Source organism: Theropithecus gelada, chromosome 2, assembly GCF_003255815.1.
Source record: "Theropithecus gelada isolate Dixy chromosome 2, Tgel_1.0, whole genome shotgun sequence".
NCBI classification, from domain to species: domain Eukaryota; kingdom Metazoa; phylum Chordata; class Mammalia; order Primates; family Cercopithecidae; genus Theropithecus; species Theropithecus gelada.
The window spans coordinates 160,529,112-160,551,949 of NC_037669.1; the positions used below are offsets into that span (position 1 = coordinate 160,529,112).

At 35.8% G+C, this 22,838-nt stretch overlaps 1 protein-coding gene and 1 non-coding gene across 4 annotated transcripts in view; both read left to right on the forward strand.

The window, feature by feature from the left end:
• The window catches only part of MRPL3 (mitochondrial ribosomal protein L3), a 41,104-nt gene that overhangs the window by 7,611 nt on the left and 10,655 nt on the right, over nt 1-22,838 (forward strand). For all 3 annotated transcript variants that reach the window (XM_025375465.1, XM_025375466.1, XM_025375467.1), the window contains 2 exons: nt 5,623-5,722; nt 7,925-7,985. In XM_025375465.1, coding sequence (XP_025231250.1) covers nt 5,623-5,722; nt 7,925-7,985 — 161 coding nt within the window. The remainder of the gene's footprint in view (nt 1-5,622; nt 5,723-7,924; nt 7,986-22,838) is intronic.
• LOC112619929 lies at nt 16,621-16,757 on the forward strand. Its single transcript, XR_003118406.1, has one exon. It is a non-coding gene; the product is annotated as a small nucleolar RNA SNORA58 (small nucleolar RNA).

Sequence of the window (22,838 nt, forward strand, 5' to 3'; positions counted from 1 at the left end):
ATTACAGAAATGATAGGTACTGCATTTCATAGTCAAGGCTGTTCACACATTTTTTTCTCTTTAGTTTATTCTGATAGCTTTATTCTCTTCAGTGGTTACATAGCACAGCAGGGTGATTTGGATGTTATGTTCTAATGTTCTGGATTTTGACCCACTTAATTTACATAAACTTTGAAAACTTCACTTCTCTAGCATAGAAAGTACTGCAAAGGCACTTCTTTCTTCAAGATACAAAATTTCTTCAACATACAAAATTTCTAAGTCCAGATGACATTTATTACAATATCAAGAAAAAAGCTTTGTCTATAAACTGACCTTTCTTCAAAATGAAATGTGAAAATGAAGTTTTAGAATTATTTGTAAATACAGCATTTTTGTTTGAAAACAAAGATTTTTGAAACTAAAGGTATACAGACTTCATATTGTAGCTCTCAAGAAAAATTGCAAATAGATTGATTATAGAGGATTTTTTTAAAAACGAAGACCTATGAATATAGAATTTCATACATCTAAACATTTGGAAATTAATTAAATCACTTTTATTTATAATAATGTTAGAACTGTTTTCTTTTCATCTGTAAAGAATTTATGCCTCCAAGAAATTAGACTACGTTGCCTTTTTATTTTGTACCTTATTATAAATAAAAACTGATGTGGTACATAGTGTTTTTGAATGAGGAAGTTAAATGGCCTTCAACATTGATTAAATCAATTCGTCTTAGGAGGAGAGGTATTTTCATTGTGGGAAGGATAATTGCAGAGAACTTTGAAGTGGGGGAAAAGAATGCAACCTCATAGATGGGATTATCCAAGTGTGACAATACTGTCAGTCTTTTAAATTGCCTTTTGAAATCATTTACTTATTTAGAAGTTTGAAAAAAAAAAAAAAGTCTTTCACACTGCTTCTGGTTTTAAGTCTACTTGAGCATTTAATTTTCCTCCTGACTGAGACCTAATTTTATAATATTTTGATTTTTGATTTTAAAATAAAAAAGTGTTTATTAGTGAAATTGGATGATAAGAAGTATGTTTTACCTTGGTTCTATTTATGGTTTAGTCTAAAAAGTTACTTAGTTTGAGATGTTTATATTGTCTGTTTTGTATTACTAAAATAGTAAATGATTTTCCTCAGAAACTTCCAGGTATGCTTAAAAAACTGACATTAACAAAATAATACACTTTTAAAATCATGTGGAATATGTGAATGTCAAAAATAAACTTGATTCTAAAATTTAATAAATCTGAATTTTATACATCAGGAAAATAATTTCAGGGAGCCATACTGTTAAATGAAAATTTTGTGTTTGTAGTTGTTGTAGTTGTTGCAGAAGTGAGTATGATTGAAGATGAAAAGCAGGGTACTTGATAATAGTGGTGTTGGGTGTTAGTGTTAATTTCAGCATGTAGGAAATAAAATAATAGAGAATGATTGGAATGAATTTGTGGTATCACTCTTGTGGAGGAAAGGATAGCTTCTTGAGAGAACTCTATGAGGTATAAAACACTCTTCAGTGGACATCAAAGTAGAGCTTCTCAACATTTGTTGTATGGCTCTACTGGAGAGCCCCAGGGAGATTCCTGGTAAGTTGTAGACTGATCCAAAAATTAAACTTCTGTGCTTACAAGCCAGTGCCACCCAATTTCATGTCAGCTATAGGCAACTGAGTAAGTTATAAAGGGGTACTAACGGTTTACATTTTAAACTGAACAGGTAACTAAAGTTTGCTGAGTATTCACATATTCTACAAACAAGTCTGACTATGCAGGCACTTCATGGGAATTTCAGGGAAGGATACTTTGTTATTATCAGTGTCATCTTGAGTTGATTAGGGTTTTTCAGTTGCTGCTATTCTTGTTTTTTAAATTATAAGTTACTATTGGTTTGGTTTTATAGTAGTTTCTTGCCAATTTGTTCATCCTCAGAGCAAGTCATGATGTATCTTTCAGGCCTGTACTTTTACAGTAACTAGACTTGAAGATTGAGGCCACAAACACAGTAACGTTGTGTTCCAAGAACTGATGCAGCAGAAGAGTAGAAAAATGGGAGGAGTTAGACAAACTTTATATCCAGATGGATGCCTGTCCTTTGTCTTCTGTTTCTTTTCATTGTTCATTTAGCCCACTTCTTTATTGTCTAACCTGCCACTGTGCTTAGCTGTAAAGTTAGAGACACAGATGAATAAAAAACAGCGTTTACCATCCCGGTGCTCACAGGTCAGCATGCTGACCAACACATGAGTAGATAAGTGTGTGGTGATATGGACAATAATTGAAATATATTCCAGTGTCTAGTGTTGGTATAGACAAAGGAGCAATGTGCTCTGGTAAGGCTGCTCAGAGAGGGATCTGGATAGGAAATATAACTGAATTTAGTACTGGAGACATGTACTTGTATTTCCCAGTGTGAAGGGTGCGTCTTCACCAGAATAAAACCAACACGTATATGTCTACCTGCTGTTCCCTCTTCCTCAGCTTTGAAGCTTTAGAGATGCAGGGTAGGGAGGAGATCACAGCTGAAGAGAGTGGTGCAGACAGATACAGGTAAGCATACATAGAGTACAATAACCATTGGGGACCTGCAGGGTCTTCATTTATGGTTAGAAAGTTGAGGGAGAGGGAACAGCAGGAAAATAGATGTACTATGTTATATATTGTGATGAAAGAGGCCCTCTTCACATCAAGAAATAAAAAGTGGCATAACTTTTTTGTCAAGTCCTATAGCAATCTATATCGAGTCTTAAGAATTAAGGTTGGGAGGAAGACCCAGGAATTATAAGAAAATAAGATGCCCATAGGTTTTGTTTTTAATGACACTGGTTGTAGTGATGTTTACAATAGCAGGACAGAAGGCAGGAGTGGAGAGCAGACAGCAGGATCTACCAGGAGCTGGGGATATAGCAGCAACTAAAGCAAGTCTCTGCTTTCAGGAAGCTTACATTTGGGTAGGTTTGGGGGTGAAATGGGGAGGCCCTTATATAGAACAGGGATCCCCAACCCCCGGACTGTGGACTGCTCTGTGGCCTGTTAGGAACTGGACTGCACAGCAGGAGGTAAACGGCAGGAGAGTGAGCATTAGTTACCACCTGTGCTCTACCTCCTGTCAGTCAGATCAGTGGCAGCATTAGATTCTTACGGAGCACGAAACCTCTTGTGAGCTGTGCATGTGAGTGATTTAGGTTGCATGCTCCTTATGAGACTCTAATGCCTGATAATCTGAGGTGGAACAGTTTTCATTCTGAAACCGTCCCTCCTGCTGCCTCCACTGGTCTGTGGAAAAATGGTCTTCCGTGAAACCAGTCCCTGGTACGGAAAAGGTTAGGTACTATCATAGAAGACATAGAAACAGTAAAAAATGTGTATCATGACACATGGAGATAAATGCTTTGAAGGATAATACTAAAAATGTAAAGGATTTTTCTCGAAAGCTTCCTGGTATGCTTAAATAACTGGTATTAATGAAAATAATATACTTCAATAAAATAAAAGTAGGCTGAGGGGTTGATAAGTGACAAAAAAATGGTGCTATTTCAGATTGAGTAATTAGACAAGGTAAGTTGATATTCTTATCGATACCTGAATAAGTAAGGGAGCCAGTCATGCAAAAATATGGCAGAAAAGCATTGTAGACAGAGGCAATAGGATGTGCAAAGGTCTTGAGGCCAGTGTGTAATGTGTTCTTGGGCCAATAAGAGAGTGCATTTTTTTCTGAAGCAGGCTGAGTCAGGAGGAGAGTAAAAGATGAGGTCAGATTGTGTAGAACCTTTTAAACCATGGTAAGGATTTAGGACTGGATTCTACAAGAAGTAGAAGCCACTGTAGATATATGATATGACTTGAGTTTTAAAATGATAATGCCAGCCTGTGAATTGAAAACAGACTAGAGAGTCAGGAGTGTGGAAGGTTGGAGACCAGTTAGGAGGCTATTGAAATAATCCAGGCAGAAGATAGTGGATGAGGTTGACGTTGGGATGGGGTGGTAAGTGGTTGCTGTGGGCTGTATTTTTAAGTAGTCTGGAGGAATTGCTGATGAATGGGACGTGAAATGTGAAGAAGAAAAGAATCAAGGGTGACTATAAGATTTTTGGCCTAAACAGCAGCATTGTGGGAGTTACCTTTTTTATTGAGATTTGGACAAAGGCCAGGGAAGGGCAGGCTTGGTTAAGGGAGTTCAATTTTAGACACGTTAAGCTTGAGTTTCTATATGACATTGAAGTGGAGATAATGGCTTGGCAGTTGGACATAGGAATTTATAGTTCAGAGTAGAATTTGGAATTGAAGTTAGAAATGTGCAGTCATTCACATATATGAGAATCGAGGGAGTAGTAACTGGAAGCCAAGAGAAAGTCTTTTGTGGAGAGAGTGGTTACCTGTGTTAAGCATTGCTGGTAGATTCAGTAAAATGAGTATCAACCAGTGTGGTTGACTGTATGGAGATCCTTGGTGAATGACAAGCACTTTCCATTGAGTTCTAGGGGCTGAAAGTGCCTGATTAAACTGGGTTCACAGAATGGGAGGAGAGAAAGTAGACTTGGCAAGTCTTTCCAGGAGCTTTGCTGTAAGGGGGAACAGAAAAATTAGCTAAAGAATATGTGGTCAAGAAAAAGTTTGTTTTAATATGTGAATTATTGTGACATGTTATATATAGTGATAGGAAGTTCCAGTAGAACGGGGAGAAAAATGAAGATTTCTTATAAGAGAGTGGGGACAGTTTCAGGAGGGAACCATTGAATAGGTACGAAGGGTTGGGAATTGTTGCTTTTAATAAAAATATGGACAGCTTATCTATCAGCATGATTTCCAGCCCCAATTTGACATAGAAATCATGTGAGGTGCTTGAAAATTAGCAATGCCTAGACCCCGCACTAGACAGTGAAGTTACAATCTCTAAGCAGAGGGCCCTTGCCATTGGCATTTTCTAGAAGCTCTCCATGTGCATCTCATGGGTAACCTAGAGTGGAGTGGGAGGATACTACTGTTAATATACAAGTACTGGTATAGACAATTTGATTTGGTAAGAGCATGGAGAAGTTCTCTTGATTCTTTTATTTGATCAGCTCAAAGGGAGGAAGAGGAAACAGTGGTGAGGATTTTATAAAAGGATGTGACTTAGTTTCCTTATAGAGTGTGAAAATGATTTAACCAGAGATGTTTAGGTATCTGTAGATATAACCTGGCCACATTTAAGATTCTGAAGTTTGTGGTCAAAACATTTAAATGTAACATACTGTGTTTTCTTCAAGTTCAGAATAAGTGCAGAATAGGCAGAGAGTTGATTTTTCGGGGTTTGGGTTCTTAATTCGGACAGTCTCTGGTCAGAATTTAAAAATGAGCACAACTCTTTATTTTCCTGCAGAACAGAGGTCTTTCCCAGTGTACTATATGTGAACACTATGTACATGGTTGTAATCTTAAGTAGTAAGATTATTCACAGAGATGTGATAAAATATAGCTATAAATCTCACCTCCCTTAAATAAGGGGAATTGGGTGCCCTTTGTTCATTAAGGAATAAGGTATGCTTTGATTTATTTTCTGGGGTGCTAATAACTTGGTTTAGATCTCTATGCATTCAGTTCCACTTTGAGTATTCAATGTATTACTTATATGTGCTGTTTTTCGTCTAGAAAGCTACACCTGTATTGGAATTTTACCGAGAACTTGGATTGCCGCCAAAACAGACAGTTAAAATCTTTAATATAACAGATAATGCTGCAATTAAACCAGGTAATTTGAGGTCGGGGAGAGGAGGGAGGTAAAAATATCCAAATATGCAATTTGTTTAATGTCAGCCCTTTCAATAAAGCTACATCTAAAATGCAAAGTCTCACTTACTTTTAAATACAAAACTGTATCTGATTTAATCGCTAGGAACAAACAAGCCTTTTTTTTTTTTTTTTAAAGTGGAAAAACCTGTAGAGAACTCTTTGCTTTGCGTGAGAGGGAGGAACACTTTTGTTTTTAATATAGAGAGAGTTTAACATTTGAAAAAGCCACCTCAAAGAAATACAGTAACTTTTAAAATTCAAAGATCATTGGTCATAGACTGGCATTCATGAAAAATAGCCAGGCTCTTGCTTCGATAGAAGAACTGGAGAAAATACAACAATGGAAGGGACTGACCATAGCACCTCAATGTAAAGATTCTTACTTAAAAATTCCAAGATATTTTGCCTAATCCATGAAATGTCAGAGTAAAGATTTGGCATATGATTATATTGGCTCATATGGTTAGCAAAATACAACATTTTGATGTCTGAACTTCAGAAAAGCTCCCTGATCTCTGAACTTGAGTTCTGACAAGAAGACAGTAGAATGCCATTTTAAGATTTGGTATTTAATGTCTGAACTAAACTGCTTTAAGTAAAATACAGATGCAGTAGGCTTTTATTGGTGTGACAGGGTCAGCCTTGATATAAGGTAGAATTAAAAGTATTCTTTGAAGTTAAAATTTTGCAATTTTAAGGCAAGGTAAATGGAATTAAATATAAAAATTAGTAGAAGTACTTGGGTCATTGTGTATTAGAATGGTTTATAATGGAACTACTTTAAATATAAAGGGATAGTTCTAAAATACTTGTATAGACAGTTCTGAAGCACTTTTTAATATTCTCTTTGGTATTAACGCATCTGACTTTCTTAAACTCTAATAAAGATAAAATTAAGCCCACATTAACTTTTGCTGTAGCTCAAATCATATAAAATTGTTTTTTGGGATCCAAATGGTCAAAAATCAGCAGTTCAACCTCATAAAGGTCACTTTTAATTTCTTTTTAAAAAATTAATACTATTTTGATTGACATCATAATTATATACATTTATGGGGTGCAGTGTGATGTTTTGATAGTATGTAGACAGTGTGGAATGATTAAATCTCTATTTTCTTCATTCAACGTTTTTCTCTGCCTATATAAATCCAGGTTGGGTTGTAACTTAAAGGAGGTCCCCCCCGAAATCGTACAGCACTTTGCTGCTTGTATTAAATAAACTATAACTATAATCAACTTTCAGTCACATTCTCTACTACAGTGGTTTCTGCCATTTAAAAAAGTGTATCTTACTTGATGATGTTAATGTTTATTCTTCACCAAGATAATAAATGTCTTGCTGTCAGGGGCAGTGTCTTACATTCTTGAATTTCTAGCTGCACGTATTTGTAAGTGCCCTGTAAATGTTTGCTAATTAATTGCCAAATAGTTCTCATAAATGTTAGTTTCAGGTTTATGTAAACAATATTATGAAGGGCTTTGATTCATCACAAAATTTAAAAACTTTTTAAATAACATTTCTGAAGTACATTTAAAGTAAGACTTTATTTACATACAACTGGTTTTGTAAACATTTCTATATAAAATTAAGAGTATCTATAAAGGCAATTTTTTGCTATTCTAAATATCTAAGCATGAACTGGAGAACTGTATTTTATTGGTACAATGAGGAGTTCACCTAAAATCTGATATGTAGAGGCTTTATATAGATGTCATACATACCCACGATATGAGGGACTTGGGTTCAAGTAATTGTTTCCTGTTTGTCCAGTGGGTACAAGATATTTAATGAAGCCCCAACAATTTTTAGTTATTCTTGTTTTTGTTTTCCCAATGTGAAAACAAGAAATATATCTTAATTTAATATACTATTCACTAAAACAACCAAGAATCATCAAATTTATGTGTTTGACAGCAAGAACACTGTGTTGTCATTGGGATCTCTCATTTCAAACAGCACCACTTTTGGTCTCTGTGAAGTCAGTCAAAAGACACGTTTGTTGAATAATTTCATTGTTTGGATGTTTCTAATTGCAGAAGAGAATCTCTTACCATTTTGAAATCAGATAGCTCGAAGCCTTCCTGGATATAGTTTATATTGCATAAAGTTGTTTCTGTGCTGTCAAATTTCATATTGATTTTTCATTTTCTTTTCATAAAGGCACTCCTCTTTATGCTGCTCACTTTCGTCCAGGACAGTATGTGGATGTCACAGCCAAAACGTAGGTCCTCATAGCGAGTTCTCTTTTCCTTTTGTTTTCATCTATTAAAAGAGAACAGAGTAAGTGAAAGAAGTACAGTCTTTCAAGTCAGTGAATAAAGGATAAATATATTTCTCATTCTGAATTCAAATCTTTAATGCTACCTACGATACTGGTTTTTAAATTGTGCCAAATTAATTGTATGTAAACTGTTCATATCAGGTTATAGCTTTTTATTTGTTTGTTTTTTTATTATACTTTTAAGTTCTAGGGTACATGTGCACAACATGCAGGTTTGATACATAGGTATACATGTTCCATGTTGGTTTGCTGCACCCATCAACTCATCATTTACATTAGATATTTCTTCTAATGCTATCCCTCCCCCAGCCCCCCACCCCTAACAGGGTGTGGTGTGTGACGTTCCCCGCCCTGTGTCCAAGTGTTCTCATTGTTCAGTTCCCACCTATGAGTGAGAACATGCAGTGTTTGGTTTTTTGTCCTTGTGATAGTTTGCTGAGAATGATGGTTTCCAGCTTCCATGTCCCTGCAAAGGACATGAACTCATCCTTTTTTATGGCTGCTGCATAGTATTCCATGGTGTATATGTAACACATTTTCTTAATGCAGTCTGTCATTGATGGAAATTTGGGTTGGTTGCACATCTTTGCTATTGTGAATAGTGCCGCAATAAACGTATGTGTGCATGTGTCTTTATAGTAGCATGATTTATAATCCTTTGGATATATATCCAGTAATGGGATTGCTGGGTCAAATGGTATTTCTAGTTCTAGATCCTTGAGGAGTCACCACACTGTCTTCTACAATGGTTGAACTAGTTTACACTCCTACCAATAGTGTAAAAGTGTTCCTATTTCTCCACATCCTCTCCAGCATCTGTTGTTTCCTGACTTTTTAATGATCGCCATTCTAACTGGTGTGAGATGGTATCTCATTGTGGTTTTGATTGCATTTCTCTGATGACCAGTGATGATGAGCATTTTTTCATGTGTCTGTTGGCTGCATAAATGTCTTCTTTTGAGAAGTGTCTGTTCATATCCTTTGCCCACTTTTTGATGGGGTTGTTTTTCTTTTGTAAATTTGTTTGAGTTCTTTGTAGATTCTGGATATTAGCCCTTTGTCAGATGGGTAGATTGCAAAAATTTTTTTCCATTCTGTAGGTTGCCTGTTCACTCTGGTGGTAGTTTCTTTTGCCATGCCGAAGCTCTTTAGTTTAATTAGATTCCATTTGTCTGTTTTGGCTTTTGTTGCCATTGCTTTTGGTGTTTTAGTCATGAAGTCCTTGCCCATGCCTATGTCCTGAATGGTATCGCCTAGGTTTTCTTCTAGAGTTTTTATGGTTTTAGGTCTAACATTTAAGTCTTTAATCCATCTTGAATTAATTTTTGTATAAGGTGTAAGGAAGGGATCCAGTTTCAGCTTTCTACATATGGCTAGCCAGTTTTCCCAGCACCATTTATTAAATAGGGAATCCTTTCCCCATTTCTTGTTTTTGTCAGGTTTGTCAAAGATCAGATGTTTGTTTCTTCAACATAAATGATAATTTCGTTTCTTTTGATGCCCCAGTTTTCTCCTTTTTGTTGTATGATAATTCTGCAGGGATTATTCTGACTAGAAACCCTCTGAAAAATATGCCATTGTTTACAGGTGCTCTGAGATAGGTTTGTAATCACAGAGACTGAACCAGAGCACCTTTTATCAAAAGCAACTGGGCAAGAGCTAATATCACTTTCCTTCACACAATTAAGATGCAGTCTTCCTAGTTTCAAATATAGGCCATTGCAGAAGCTGCTGGCTGCTTTAATAACCTTCATTTCGCTATTTAGAAATGAAATGTGGGATGGATTGGTGGTAAGGTGAGCCTTCTTTTTAGAGAGATTGTAAACCTGTCCTCATTTTTTTTCCTGCTTCCTGATTATCATGAACTTGTTCCTAGTTACAAGAACCCCTGAAATCGCTGGTTCCTTGGTAACTCTGTTTGCTTTCCTTTGGCAAGAACTCAAAATATTGGAGCTTTAAAAGCTTTGATTTGGTTACTTGGAGAAATATGTGTTGTAAATCAGATTATTTTGCTTGTTAATTTTTGAATTATTGCATATAAAATGCCACATAGTAATTTTGTTAATTTATACACAGTTAATGTTGTGTGAATTCCATTATGTATTTCATACAATATATGGAATATTCTTAGAAACCATGCAAAGTCAGAGGCCTTTGTTAACATTTGCCTTGTGGCTGGACTTGTGACTAACTTGGCTTAGAGCCTGGCTTTTCAAATGCCTATCTTCAGTAAATGCTTTCATCTCATATGCTTCTGTTTGGTTTCCTTGGCTTCTTTAAAGTGATTTTTAAAACTTTAGCTGCCTTCTTGTAAGCATAAAGTAAAAGAGGAAAACTTTTTTTTGTTTTTCATAAGATCATTTTCATAGAAAACAAGATTGTGTATAGCCATGCACCAACTTCAGGATTAAACAGCTTATAAGAGTTGGGGGAATAACCAGCCCTGGAATTTAGAGTAGTGACAGTCAGCTCTGGAGAAGTGAGGACCTCCATTTGAGAAGATCACCACTGTTATATGGGCTACAGTACAAAAAGTTTAACTTTTACTGTATTAACAGTGGGGCAGGGTTTTCCTTGCTTGTGTGTGTGCATACCTTCATGAGGTATTTATTACTTACATGAGAATGAATTGGACTTTATTTGACCTTTTGCTAAATGTTACCAGTAACTATAGCTCTTGTAGCTGACATGTTATTATTGCTGTAAGGTGCTTTTAATTTTAAATGCTTGTAAATTTATAGGATTCGTTGTCCTTCTCATCTGAAACTGTTTTGAATTTCCTTTGAGTGCAGCATTGTATTCCCAGCTGCATACAGCCCTAGTTGCCGTTGCCTCTTCTCTCTTCTCTCTGCCACTGACTTCCCTGTGTTATATGTGTGTACATGTACGCATGCATGTGCATGCATTTGCTTAACTTTTTTTTTCCTTTTTAAACTCCTCTATCTTCTTTCCTTAATGCATTTTGGAACTTTTGGGCACTATCTTCTGGATATTAATCCTGTTACAAGTGTGAACACGAGGGGAAAATACGTGCAGTGTCATGGTTAAGGGAGTGATGAAAGGACGTGGATTTATAGGCTGGAGCAATGGTTCTGATGCTTGAGTGGGCTTTATAATCTCCTGGAGGTTTAGTTGAGCACAGATTGATGGACCCTACCCACGGAGCTTCTGATTCTGTCGGTCTGGGGTTAATACCTGAGAATTTGCATTTCTACCAAGTTTCCAGGTGATATAGATGCTGCTGGTCCAGGAACACACATTGAGAACCGCTGGACTGGAAAATAGAAGCTCATCAGTTAACCCACTTTTCCTCCTCATTCTTCTACCTAGCACAGAATTCAGATTGCCTTTCTTTCCTTAATTCTGCTTGAATTATAACATATAAACATCTGTTTAAAAGCAAGCTAGTTTAATGTAATTAAAATAACATTGCCAATGAAAGTGGGCCTGTTACATTTTAGTTAGCATAAAACTGAAAACTAGTCTGTTTAGTAATTAGCTTCATTATCTTTTCATTAGAAAAGAGAAAAATCTCAATCCCTAATTTTTTAATGTTTCTCGTTGTAATAATTAATTATATTTTAATTATTAATCTTCACTTATATTTTTAGTACTAGATTTCAATGTTTTTTACCTTATACCTTCAACTTTAATTGCTGAGTTAAATGTACTTTAGAAATAACGAAGAAAATTTTTTAAAGGAACAAACACTACATTTCAAGAAAATAGTGTTAGTAGAATCTGTCTACCTCAGGAATGAAATTGTCTGCAGACAGTTTTCTAAAAAGTGGCCAGTAACCAACAGTAAAGCTTCTTGAAGATATACTTACAATTTTTAAATGTTCCTTTTAAAATAAAATTGCATTAGGAAACTTGCTTACTTGAAAGATACATTGTGTTTACCTATACTAATGTTGGTTATAATTCTCTAGATAAATAGGTAAATTTACCAGTGTCACGTTAGGGTGTGAGGTGAATATATAATTTACCAGAATTCGTTTTAATTTTTACTTTTTTTTTTTTATTATACTTTAAGTTCTAGGGTACATGTACATAACATGTAGGTTTGTTACATATGTATACTTGTGCCATGTTGGCGTGCTGCACCCATCAACTCGTCATTTACATCAGGTATAACTCCTAATGCAATCCCTCTCCCCTCCCCTTCCCCATGATAGGCGCCAGTGTATGATGTTCCCCTTCCCGAGTCCACGTGATCTCATTGTTCAGTTCCCACCTGTGAGTGAGAACATGCGGTGTTTGGTTTTCTGTTCTTGCGATAGTTTGCTGAGAATGATGGTTTCCAGCTGCATCCATGTCCCTACAAGGGACACAAATTCATCCTTTTTTATGGCTGCATAGTATTCCATGGTGTATATGTGCCACATTTTCTTAATCCAGTCTGTCACTGATGGACATTTGGGTTGATTCCAAGTCTTTGCTATTGTGAATAGTGCCGCAATAAACACGTGTGCATGTGTCTTTATAGCAGCATGATTTATAATCCTTTGGGTATATACCCAGTAATGGGATGGCTGGGTCATATGGTACTTCTAGTTCTAGATCCTTGAGGAATCGCCATACTGTTTTCCATAATGGTTGAACTAGTTTACAATCCCACCAACACCAGAAGTAGTTCTTCATCAAAAGGATGGTAGAAGACAAATTTATTTAGATTGTATGAGGAAGATTTTTACATCTAAAAATAAAACTCCCTAGCAGAACATTTTTACATAGTTTTATTATACTATCAATAGATAATGAAGCCCAGTCTTTGAAATATGGCAGTTTATGTAATTCATTCCAAATAAAATCTTTAAAAGAGCATGTATCATGATGTCTTTTCTCCCTGCCCCTACCCTGGGTACATTTTTAAAGTTTATGTTCTTGTTCTATGGTAGCAATTATATTCCATTGTAACTTTTAATAGATGATGGTTTAGAGTCTAACATTTTCCCATTCTTTCAGTCTCAGTTTTGAAGAGGGAACTATAGATAATGTATAGATAGTGAGTAAGCTGAGGTATGACTGTTAATTCTACCCTCAGCATAGGATGTTTAGCCCATTTTTTTTCTGTTGAATTCTAGTGGTGCTTATTATAACTTGTTAAAAAAAAAAAAAAAAGGAGAATGAGAGAAGAATGAAACAAAGAACAAATAAAAAGAAAACTAAAGATACATTCTGCTGTGTTTAGGGAGCAGTGTTAGTATCTGCCTGAAATGACTTGAAGGACAGAGATGGTAGTGATGCAGTCATAATAGCATGGAGAGACACTTCCTGCTAGGTGTCGTGTTGATCTTTGAATTCATGACAGTGCATACCTGAAGTAATTTTTCTTCTGGTTATCTGTAATTTATTTATTTACTTAAAATTTGAAATCAGATGACTTCAGGTACTTAAAATACCTTTTTCTTTCTGAAAGGATAATTTAAAAATCTTGTCTACAAGTCTGGGCTGATTAAAACAACTCATATTTTCAGGAATAATCTTACTACTTTAAAGTTGTCATTGCCCTTTTAAATTCTCATTACCTTCTGCTCTCAAAACAGAAAAATAACTACTTGATAATGTTATCATTAGTAATAAATTTTGGTTTTTTGTTTTTTTTTTTCTTGAGACGGAGTCTTGCTCTGTTGCCCAGGCTGGAGTGCAGTGGCGTGATCTCAGCTCACTGCAAGCTCCGCCTCCCGGGTTCATGCCATTTTCCTGCCTCAGCCTCCCGAGGAGCTGGGACTACAGGCGCCCGCCACCATGCCTGGCTAATTTTTTGTATTTTTAGTAGAGACGGAGTTTCACCGTTTTAGCCAGGATGGTCTCGATCTCCTGACCTCGTGATCCGCTTGCCTCAGCCTCCCAAAGTGCTGGGATTACAGGTGTGAGCCATCGCACCTGGCCAGTAATAAAAATTAAGGGGAGTGGGGTGGAGGAGATTAGGTATTGGAGCACCTTGGCACATTTACTGAGATTCAGTTAGTTTGGATTCTTTCATTCAGATACCAAAACGTGTAAAGAAGTATGTTGCCTATCAAAGTCTTAAAAGTGTTTAAACTGTCAACATGGGTTCTTAAAAGAGTAAGGACTTTGTGGGCTCTATACCTAGCCCAGTACACTGTTGAGTGGAGTGTCTACACACTGTCAGAAACTCTGCCCACAAGCTCATTGTTCTAACTGATAGATGTTGGTTGTAAACTCTGGAAGGAGAAAGCAAGGTATGTGCTGCCTTCAGGATACAATTGCTGTGCTGTCCTGTGTATTTTCAATTTTATTTCATTTTTAACAAATAACTTTATGTACAAGTTATTCAAAGCAGTGTGTTTTTAATGTATTAGTGAAACAGTTTCCAAGATGAGTGATTAAACTATAGAGAGAAATAATCTTTGTAAAAATTAATCCCCCTTAAATCAGTCAGAATGAATGTGTGGTTGGAGAGTGGTGTCTTGGGGTTTTATTTAGTTGTTTTGTTGGGTTAAAAATTTTATTAGTGGTCATCTATAATTGCCTCCCTATTTACAAAGCAGCACGTTTTTACTCAAGCTCAGCCAAATTAAGGCCTAATAAGAGACAATCTAGGGTGGTGGCTAAAAGCATGGGCCTTTCAGTAGCTCTGTGACCTAGATAACTTTCTTAATCTCTTTGCTGCTTCATTTTTCACATAAGAATAATTGTAAATGTACTTCATAGCCATATTACAAAGATTGAATGACAGTGCATAGAAAGCTCTTAGATCAAAGCCTGGCACATAATAAGTAAATGCTCAGAAGTATTAGCTACTATCACTATTATTAATGTTGCTGCTTTGTAATTTGTTTCAATTTTAAAAAGAAAGATCTGTGTTTTCCTGAATAGAAAATATCTTTCGAAATGAATAGAAAACATGACATTATTAGGAATTCAATTCTCGTGTTTTCTAATACATTAAGTTTTGCCTTACTTTATATTTTATGTAACGAAGTAGTAGCTTTACAAAACACTCTAGATAATTTTAAGATCACATACTATCTGTTGTATCTGGAATTTACAGAGTAATGAGGATGCCCTTGAAATGGCTTCATGCCTCTCTGATTTGCTGGAATATTTTAATATTTTTCTTCTAATCTATTTCTTGAGAGGCACTATGACCTGGGTTGAAAGCGTGGCTGGATGCTTCCATTTACCAGCAATTTGATTTTGGGCAAGTGGCTTAACTTGTGGGGATTTTGTTATCTTTAACCTGAGGGTCTGAGACTAAATGGTTTCTAAGGTTTCTTTCAATTCTAAAAATCTATTTCCAAAAAATAATTCCTCAGTTTTCGAAATGGCATAACTCACCCTTATCTGCACTAATGAAGAAATAATACACGACAGTAGATTCATAGCTCATGACAATATGGCTTTCTAATCTGTTGAAGAACATTATATGGCTGAAGACTTTCAGAAAATATATGTCCTTTCATGATATTGTAGAATTGTTTATTTGTGTTTTCTTTTATGAGAAGAACAAATATGCCCAGGACAGAAATGTGGTGTTCTGGGTTTATTTAGTGCAGTTGGGAAATTGAAGGAATCACTGCACATGTGGCTGTTTGTACTATTAAATGAGCTAGATTTGATGTCAGAAAAGCCATAAGCAGTGCACTGCTCGCACTCTTGTTGATAAAAATGTTCCCAGATATTGATGGGAGGTTTATGGTTTTTAGACAGAAATCATATACCTGCATTTCAGGTCATGCTGTCACAAATTTGTCCTCAAGAGTTACAGCTATACCGATATTCCATGCCACTTTCTAACTATATGTGAATGGAACACAAAGCAACTGGAACTGACTTGTGGGCTCAGCAGCTGTTCATCACTAATCAAGTAGGTTTAGACAGCAACACTGAATTGGGTAGAAATTGACTCCCACACTTTACAGGGATCTTCAGTAAAGATGCTATGTGGAAATGGAAGTAAGTAGGAAACATCTGGGGAAGTTTGCTGAAATGAGGAGAAGCTATAGTAAAAGATTAAAATGTTTGTGCCATATTAGTTCATCATGAGTTAAAAGCTAATTCTGAGGGAGATTGTCAACTAGCTAATAAGCCTTTTATATACGTGTAATATATTTTGGCAAAAATTGTTCTTTTTTGTTTATTGGAATTTTTTGTTTTAAAACTAAGAACATTTGGACAGTTTGAATCTAAAGCATAATAAAGTATTATAGCCTACCAGAATTTCTTTTGATGTTGATTTAGACATTTTGCTTTTATATTCAGTAATACTGTATCACAGTTAAAAGATTTCGTCTTAATTCTGATCTGTTTTAGTGGTTCATTTCAGCTCAGTCTTGATTTTAGCTAGAAACGCAGGTGAATCTCCATTTTCTTGTGAATCTCCATTTTACCATAACAGAGAAGCTGATTTTTAAACCAGTAATTTCTTCACCTTCCCACCCCCACTTCTATTTATTAAATTTTAAAAATGTAGCCTGATTTTGGTGTATTCTTAAAGAAGTCAAGTGTCCTTTTTCCATTTGGTACACAGTTACTGGTGTTTTGAGTGATATATGTACAAGTCTCTTAAACATCTTACAGCATAAAGAGAGAAAGTTAATTTGGAGGGCATACTAGTAGACCTTGCCTGACTGTGCTCATGGCCAGGCAGGGGGGACAGTGTATGCTAGAATAATTTGGAGTTCCTGCCAGCTCTAACCAGCTTCATCAGTGGCTGGATAAATTGCAGGACTCTAAACATTTCCCTGAAGAAGAAAAGAAAACTTAATTTGGAAATGGTTCTAATTGAAAAACCTCTGCTTAGAGTATGGATTTTGATTTTTAAAAAATAAAAATCAGATATTTTGGGCTGGGCATAGTGGCTTACACCTGTAATCCCAGCACTTTGGGAAGCCAGAGTGGACAGATCACTCGAGGCCAGGAGTTTGAGACCAGCCTGACCAACATAGTGAAACTTCATCTCTACTAAAAAGACAAAAAATTGGCCATGGTAGCAGGTGCTGCTTGGGAGGCTGAGGCATGAGAATTGCTTGAACCTGGGAGGCGGGGGTTGCAGTGAGCCAAGATCACACCACTGTACTCCATCCAGCCTGGTAAACAGAGTGAGAGTCTGTCTCAAAAAAAAAAAACAAACAAAAAAAACTGAATGTTTTACAGGTGATGCAACTTGATAATAAATACTTGGTGGTTTTTTCATGGCAATAGTGGAAAGATGGACAACGTAGTACAAAGGGTATTTGAGGCAGAGGGAACAAAATGAACAAAGGCATGGAAGAGTGGCTTATTTAGGGACTTATGGAGTAATCTGCTATGACTAAGATTTTTCAGTGTTTGGAAGTCAGGTTGGATCCAGTTATAAAAAGCCTTATATATTCTAACCTAAAAATATTACTGGGGAACCATCTAAGTTTGTTTGCTTGTTTTTGTTTCTTAAAGCAGAGTACAAATTTATTTGATTAGATTACCACCTTGGGAATTTTGCTCTAGTGGCTGTGAAGGATAACTTGAAGAAAGAGGGATGTTTGGTTTGTTTTGGAAACACTGTAAGTGAATGGCTGAGGTACTTCCAGTTGGATATGGTTGGTACATCTGTAGAATGGGATCGTAGCAGAATTCTTGCCAGAGTGCAAGGTTGTGGAGCTCCAGCTTATTACTAATAGCTTTAGGGGTCAACAAACTTTTTCTCAAAGAATGGGAAGTAAGTATCTTAGGTTTGCAGACATTATGTTCTCTCTTGCATGTGAGAGAACTAACTTATTCTGCCATTGCAGCTCTAAATTAGAGATAGGCAATATGTAAATTAGTGTGCATGACTCTATCCCAATAAAACTTTATTTATAAAAACATACAGCCAGCACAGGCCATTTTGCCAATCCCTCTTTTTAAACCTTAGTGAGAAGAGAATCAGAGGCAGCAAGAGGAAAGAAATTTCTCAAAGAATATTATGGAAGCAGGAAAATAGGGAGGAAATGATGACAATGGAAAGGGATGGGATGTTAAGGGGTAGAGGAAAACCCTGTGGAGAGATTCTATTTTAAAAGAGCCTATGGAAATCTAAACACTAATGTTAAGAAATTACTAAATTTTTTAGGTCATGATAATGGTATTGTGGTTTGGTTCTTTAAAAGTATTCTTATCTTTTAGAGATCTGTACTGAAATATTTGTGAATGAAATGATAGGGTATCTGGAGTTTGCCTCACAATAATCTATTGGAGTTGTCAGGAGAGAGAAACAGATGAAAAAAAATAGGCCTTGAGTCAATAATTGTTTGACACTGGGTGATGGATACATAGGGATTTATTGAGTTAATCTCTCTGCTCCTGAATATTCCTTAAAACTTCCAAAATAAAAAGCTGTTTTAGTAAAAGACTTGGATTTGGGATTTGGGGATTAACCTCAGAGTGAATTCCAAAGAGTAATTGGAGAGAAAGATGGATTGCAGAGAGTGAATGGTAGATGACAGAAGGAGAAGCAGTTTGTGTTCCATTGAAGAGGAGGAAGGATATGAAGGGAAAAGAAGGTAGGAGAATCCAGTGACTTCTCAAGGGAGAGACTTAGGGGATGGGAATTTTAGAGGAAGTTCTCAGAGGGCACAGAATGGATGGGTTTAAAAGCAGGTATATGGTCACTGTTTACCTTATGGACATTTCATTTTATCCCCATGGACAAGTATATCTAGAATCATGCAAGGAAAGGCAGTTTCCCACAAAGTAAAGAAATACATGACAGATTTATATTAAAACCTGTGTGTCTGCTGGTAGACGTTTGGGCATTTGTCACAGTATAGCAAGGGAATGCAATTTTCATAGTAAGAATCTCTAGAGATTTATAGAATTCAGTGGGAAGCATTAAATTGTGCATTCCCTTCTGCAGGATTATTAGCCATACCTTTAAGCTTCTCCTCTTTTCTTCAAACCATCTTTTCAAACTAAAAGGCATGCCCATTATACAATAATCGGAAACTATAGGACATAAGAAAGGAGACTTAATCCCCTGTCTTCCCAGGACACAGCTATAGCCAGTAACAAATTTTACTCTGACGTCTCTAGACAGGGCACTAGGGCTAAATAATACACAGTTTCTACCCTTCGTGCACTGAAAGTGTACTAAGGGGAAATGGACTGAGAAGCAAGGACAATAATGTTTCCTGGATTAAATGATACATCTGAATTTCTGTATTTTAGTGTAGATACTCTAAATAAAATACATCTTTTGTGTCTTTTTAATTTTCAAATATATCTCACTAAAATTGGGATCTCTATGTTCTTTCCACTTTAAGCTTTCCTTTATTTGATTTTTTTCTGCTATCATTAATTAAAAACTACAGAAAAGGGGTAAGGGATATAAAACATAAAGTATATTGTATATTATTTTTAGTAAAATGAAGATTTTATTTTGTATGACCTATGAAAACCTTATATTTGAAATGTGTCTGGCTATGCTAAGGATAGATTAATTCATTTCTTGCTTTTGTTTTATTTTTGTTCTCAAGTTGAGTGACAACTGAGAGTAGTATAAATACCTGTACCTCCCATGGATCAACAGGTACACTCTGTTCTCCCTAATCTGAATTCAGCCAATAATTTGTCCTGTTATTTGTGTTCTATTCTTTTGTTTAAAAGTTACTGAAGAGGTTCTCATTGTACACAGTATAACCACATGATGTATTCTAGAGCTGGATTGAAAAGCAATCTGTAATTAGCCAACAGATAATTAGCACTTTCAGGATACCACTTTTATCTTACAATTATTTACTCTTAAAATGAGCTAAATTATCTTCTGTAGTTCACCTGGCATGTGTTCTATTGGTGCATGCCTTCACACTCTCTTTTTAAGTAAGAGATCATCAGTTTAAGAACACAAAAGTACCAGTAAACTTTCTACCAAGAATGGCCAATGTAACATGTTCATTTAGATTAGTGTTGCCAGCCTCTCTCTCCTTTTTTCTTTGAAGTGTTGTTTGCCAAATGATATGGTACGTTCAGATTACTCTTTAGGTATTTCCTTTTCACTTTTAAATTGCCAAGCACTGTACTTTTCAATTATATTCTAAAATTCAATGTTAAATGGAAACATTTGTTAAATTTCTGAAGCATAATTTCAGTTAAGTATTTGATTATTCTCTTCTTAGATGTTAATCAGTTTACATAACTAAATAGTGGGTTTTTTATTTTTAATATGTGTTATGTTTTAGCTCTTTGATCAGATATACACATTATTTTGAGTTTTCACATAAAAAAATTATATACACACTGTTCATGGGCTTAATGTGAAGAATGTGGTGTAAGCTACTTTTAACTTATAAAAGTAACTTTTGACCTATGATTTGATAGTATTCACCTGTTAAGTTGTACATATAATGTATCATTTTTGTTTTTAAGTTTGAGGTCTCACTATGTTAGCCAGGCTGGCCTCCCCTGACCCCAAGCAGCCCTCTCACCTCAGCTTTCCAAAGTGCTGGGATTACAGGCATGTACCACCGCACCCAGCCTTATCCTTATTTTTAGAGTGCATTTTTGATGTATCGAAAACAAACTGTATTATTCGTGTAGGCTTTCTTCAATCCAGTGCTCTCTGATAATTGCTTGTTCATAGCAAAGTCCTTGTGGAAATAAGTTTGTTTTTATAATCTTTTTCTCTTTGTCCTCTTTGTAAATGACCTGAACAGTACACTATATAATAATAGCTAACATTGGTGGAGTTAGGGAATACTCTGTTAAAAATATGTTGATGTTTTATCTAGTGAAAGGTGAAAAAAAATCTTCATTTTAAGAGTATATAAAAATATGTCACATGCCTGGCATGGTGGCTCACACCTGTAATCCCAATACTTTGGGAGGCCCAGCTGGGAGGATCACTCAAGACTAGAAGTTTGAGACCAGCCTAAGCAACAAAGCAAGACCCCTCTATCTACCAAAAAAATTAAAAATTAGTTGAGTGTGCTGGCATGCACCTGTAGTCTGTAGTCCTAGCCACTCACAAGGCTGAGACAGGAGGATTGCTTGAGCCCAGAAGTTTAAGACTGCAGTGAGTTATCACTGTACCACTGCACTCCAGCCTGGTTGGCAGAGTAAGACCCTGTCTCTTTAAAAAAAAAAAAAAAAATTTAAAGTCTAGTACAGTCTTACAGTTTTTTTCTAGTCTTTTCATTGTGTCCTTTGTACTGATATATTCAAAGACAAATTTTATTTTTAATTGACACATTGCAGTTGTATTTATGGGGTACAAGTTGATGTTTTAATATGTGTGTATATTGTGTAATGATCAAATTAGGGTAGTTACGGTACCTGTTACTTCATGCATTTATCATTTTTTGTGGTGAGAACATTTAAAAACCTTCCTAGCTATTTTGTAATATATAATAATTTACTGTTAACCATAGATACCCTAGTGTACCATAGAACACCAGAACTTAATCCTTCTATCTAATTGTAGCTTGGTACCTATTAACCAACCTTTCCCCATCCTCCTCATTCCCATCCTCATCCTCTCCCCAGCCTCTGGGTAATCACTGTTACACTCTATTTCTATGATAGCAACATTTTTTAGAGTCCACATGTGAGTGAGATCAACATTATTTATCTTTCTGTGTCTGGTATATTTCACTTAATATAATGTCCTCCAGTTTCATTAACATTGTTGCCAATGGCAGGATTTTATTTTTTATGACAGAATCATGTTCCATTGTGTATATGTGCCACATTTTCTTTATCCATTTGTCTGTTGTTGGACACTTAGATTGATTCTGTATCTTGGCTCTTGTGATTAGTGCTCAATAAATATAAGATATCTCTTCAACATACTGATTTCATGTCCTTTGGATATCTACCCCATAGTGGGATTGCTCGATCATATGGTCTTCGTATTTTTAATGTTTTGAGGGATGCTTCCGTACTGTTTTCCATAGGCACTATACTAATTTATATCCCCACTAACAGTGTATGTGTTCTCTTGTCCACATTCTCACCAATGCTTCGTTTTCTTTTGTCTTTTTGACAGTAGCCATTCTAACTGGAATAAGATGGTATCTCATTGTGATTTTGATTTGCATTTCCCTGATAATTAGTGGTTTTGAACATTTTCATATACCTGTTGGCCATTTCTTTGTCTCCTTTTGAGAAATGTATTAAGATATTTTGCTCATTTTTTAATTGGGTTATTTGGGTTTTTTTAGTTGAGTTCCTTTGCAGTTATTTTAGTTGTTTTTTTGTTTTGTTTTGTTTTGTTTTGCAGTTCTTTTAGTATGTATTTTAGATATCTCTTGTCAGATGTAGTTTGCAGATGTTTTCTCCCATTCCGTAGGTTGTCTCTTTGCTTTGTTTCTTTTGCTGTGCAAAAAACTTTTGAGTTTGATGTAATGTGTCTTTTCTTTTGCTGCCTGTGCTTTGAGGTCTCATTTAAAAATACTTGCCCAGCCCAGTATTGTGAAGCATTTCCCCTATATTTTCTTCTAGTAGTTTCATACTTTTTTTTTTCATTACGTCTTTAATCCATTTTGAATTGATTTTTGCATATGGTGAGAGAGAGGGGTCTAACCTCATTACATATGGGTATTCAAGTTTTCCAGCACCATTTATAGAACAGACTGTCTTTCCCCAATGCATTCCCCAATTCATTTTGACCTTTGTCAAAAATGAATTGACCATGATGTGTGAATTTATTTCTGGGTCCTCTGTTCTATTCCATTGTTCTGTGTGTCTGTTTTTATGCCAGTAGCATGCTCTTTGGGCTCCTATAGCTTTGTGTAGTATGTTTTGAAGTCAAGTAGTGTGATGTCTCCAGCTTTTTTATTCTTACTCAGGATTGCTTTGGCTATTCAGTGT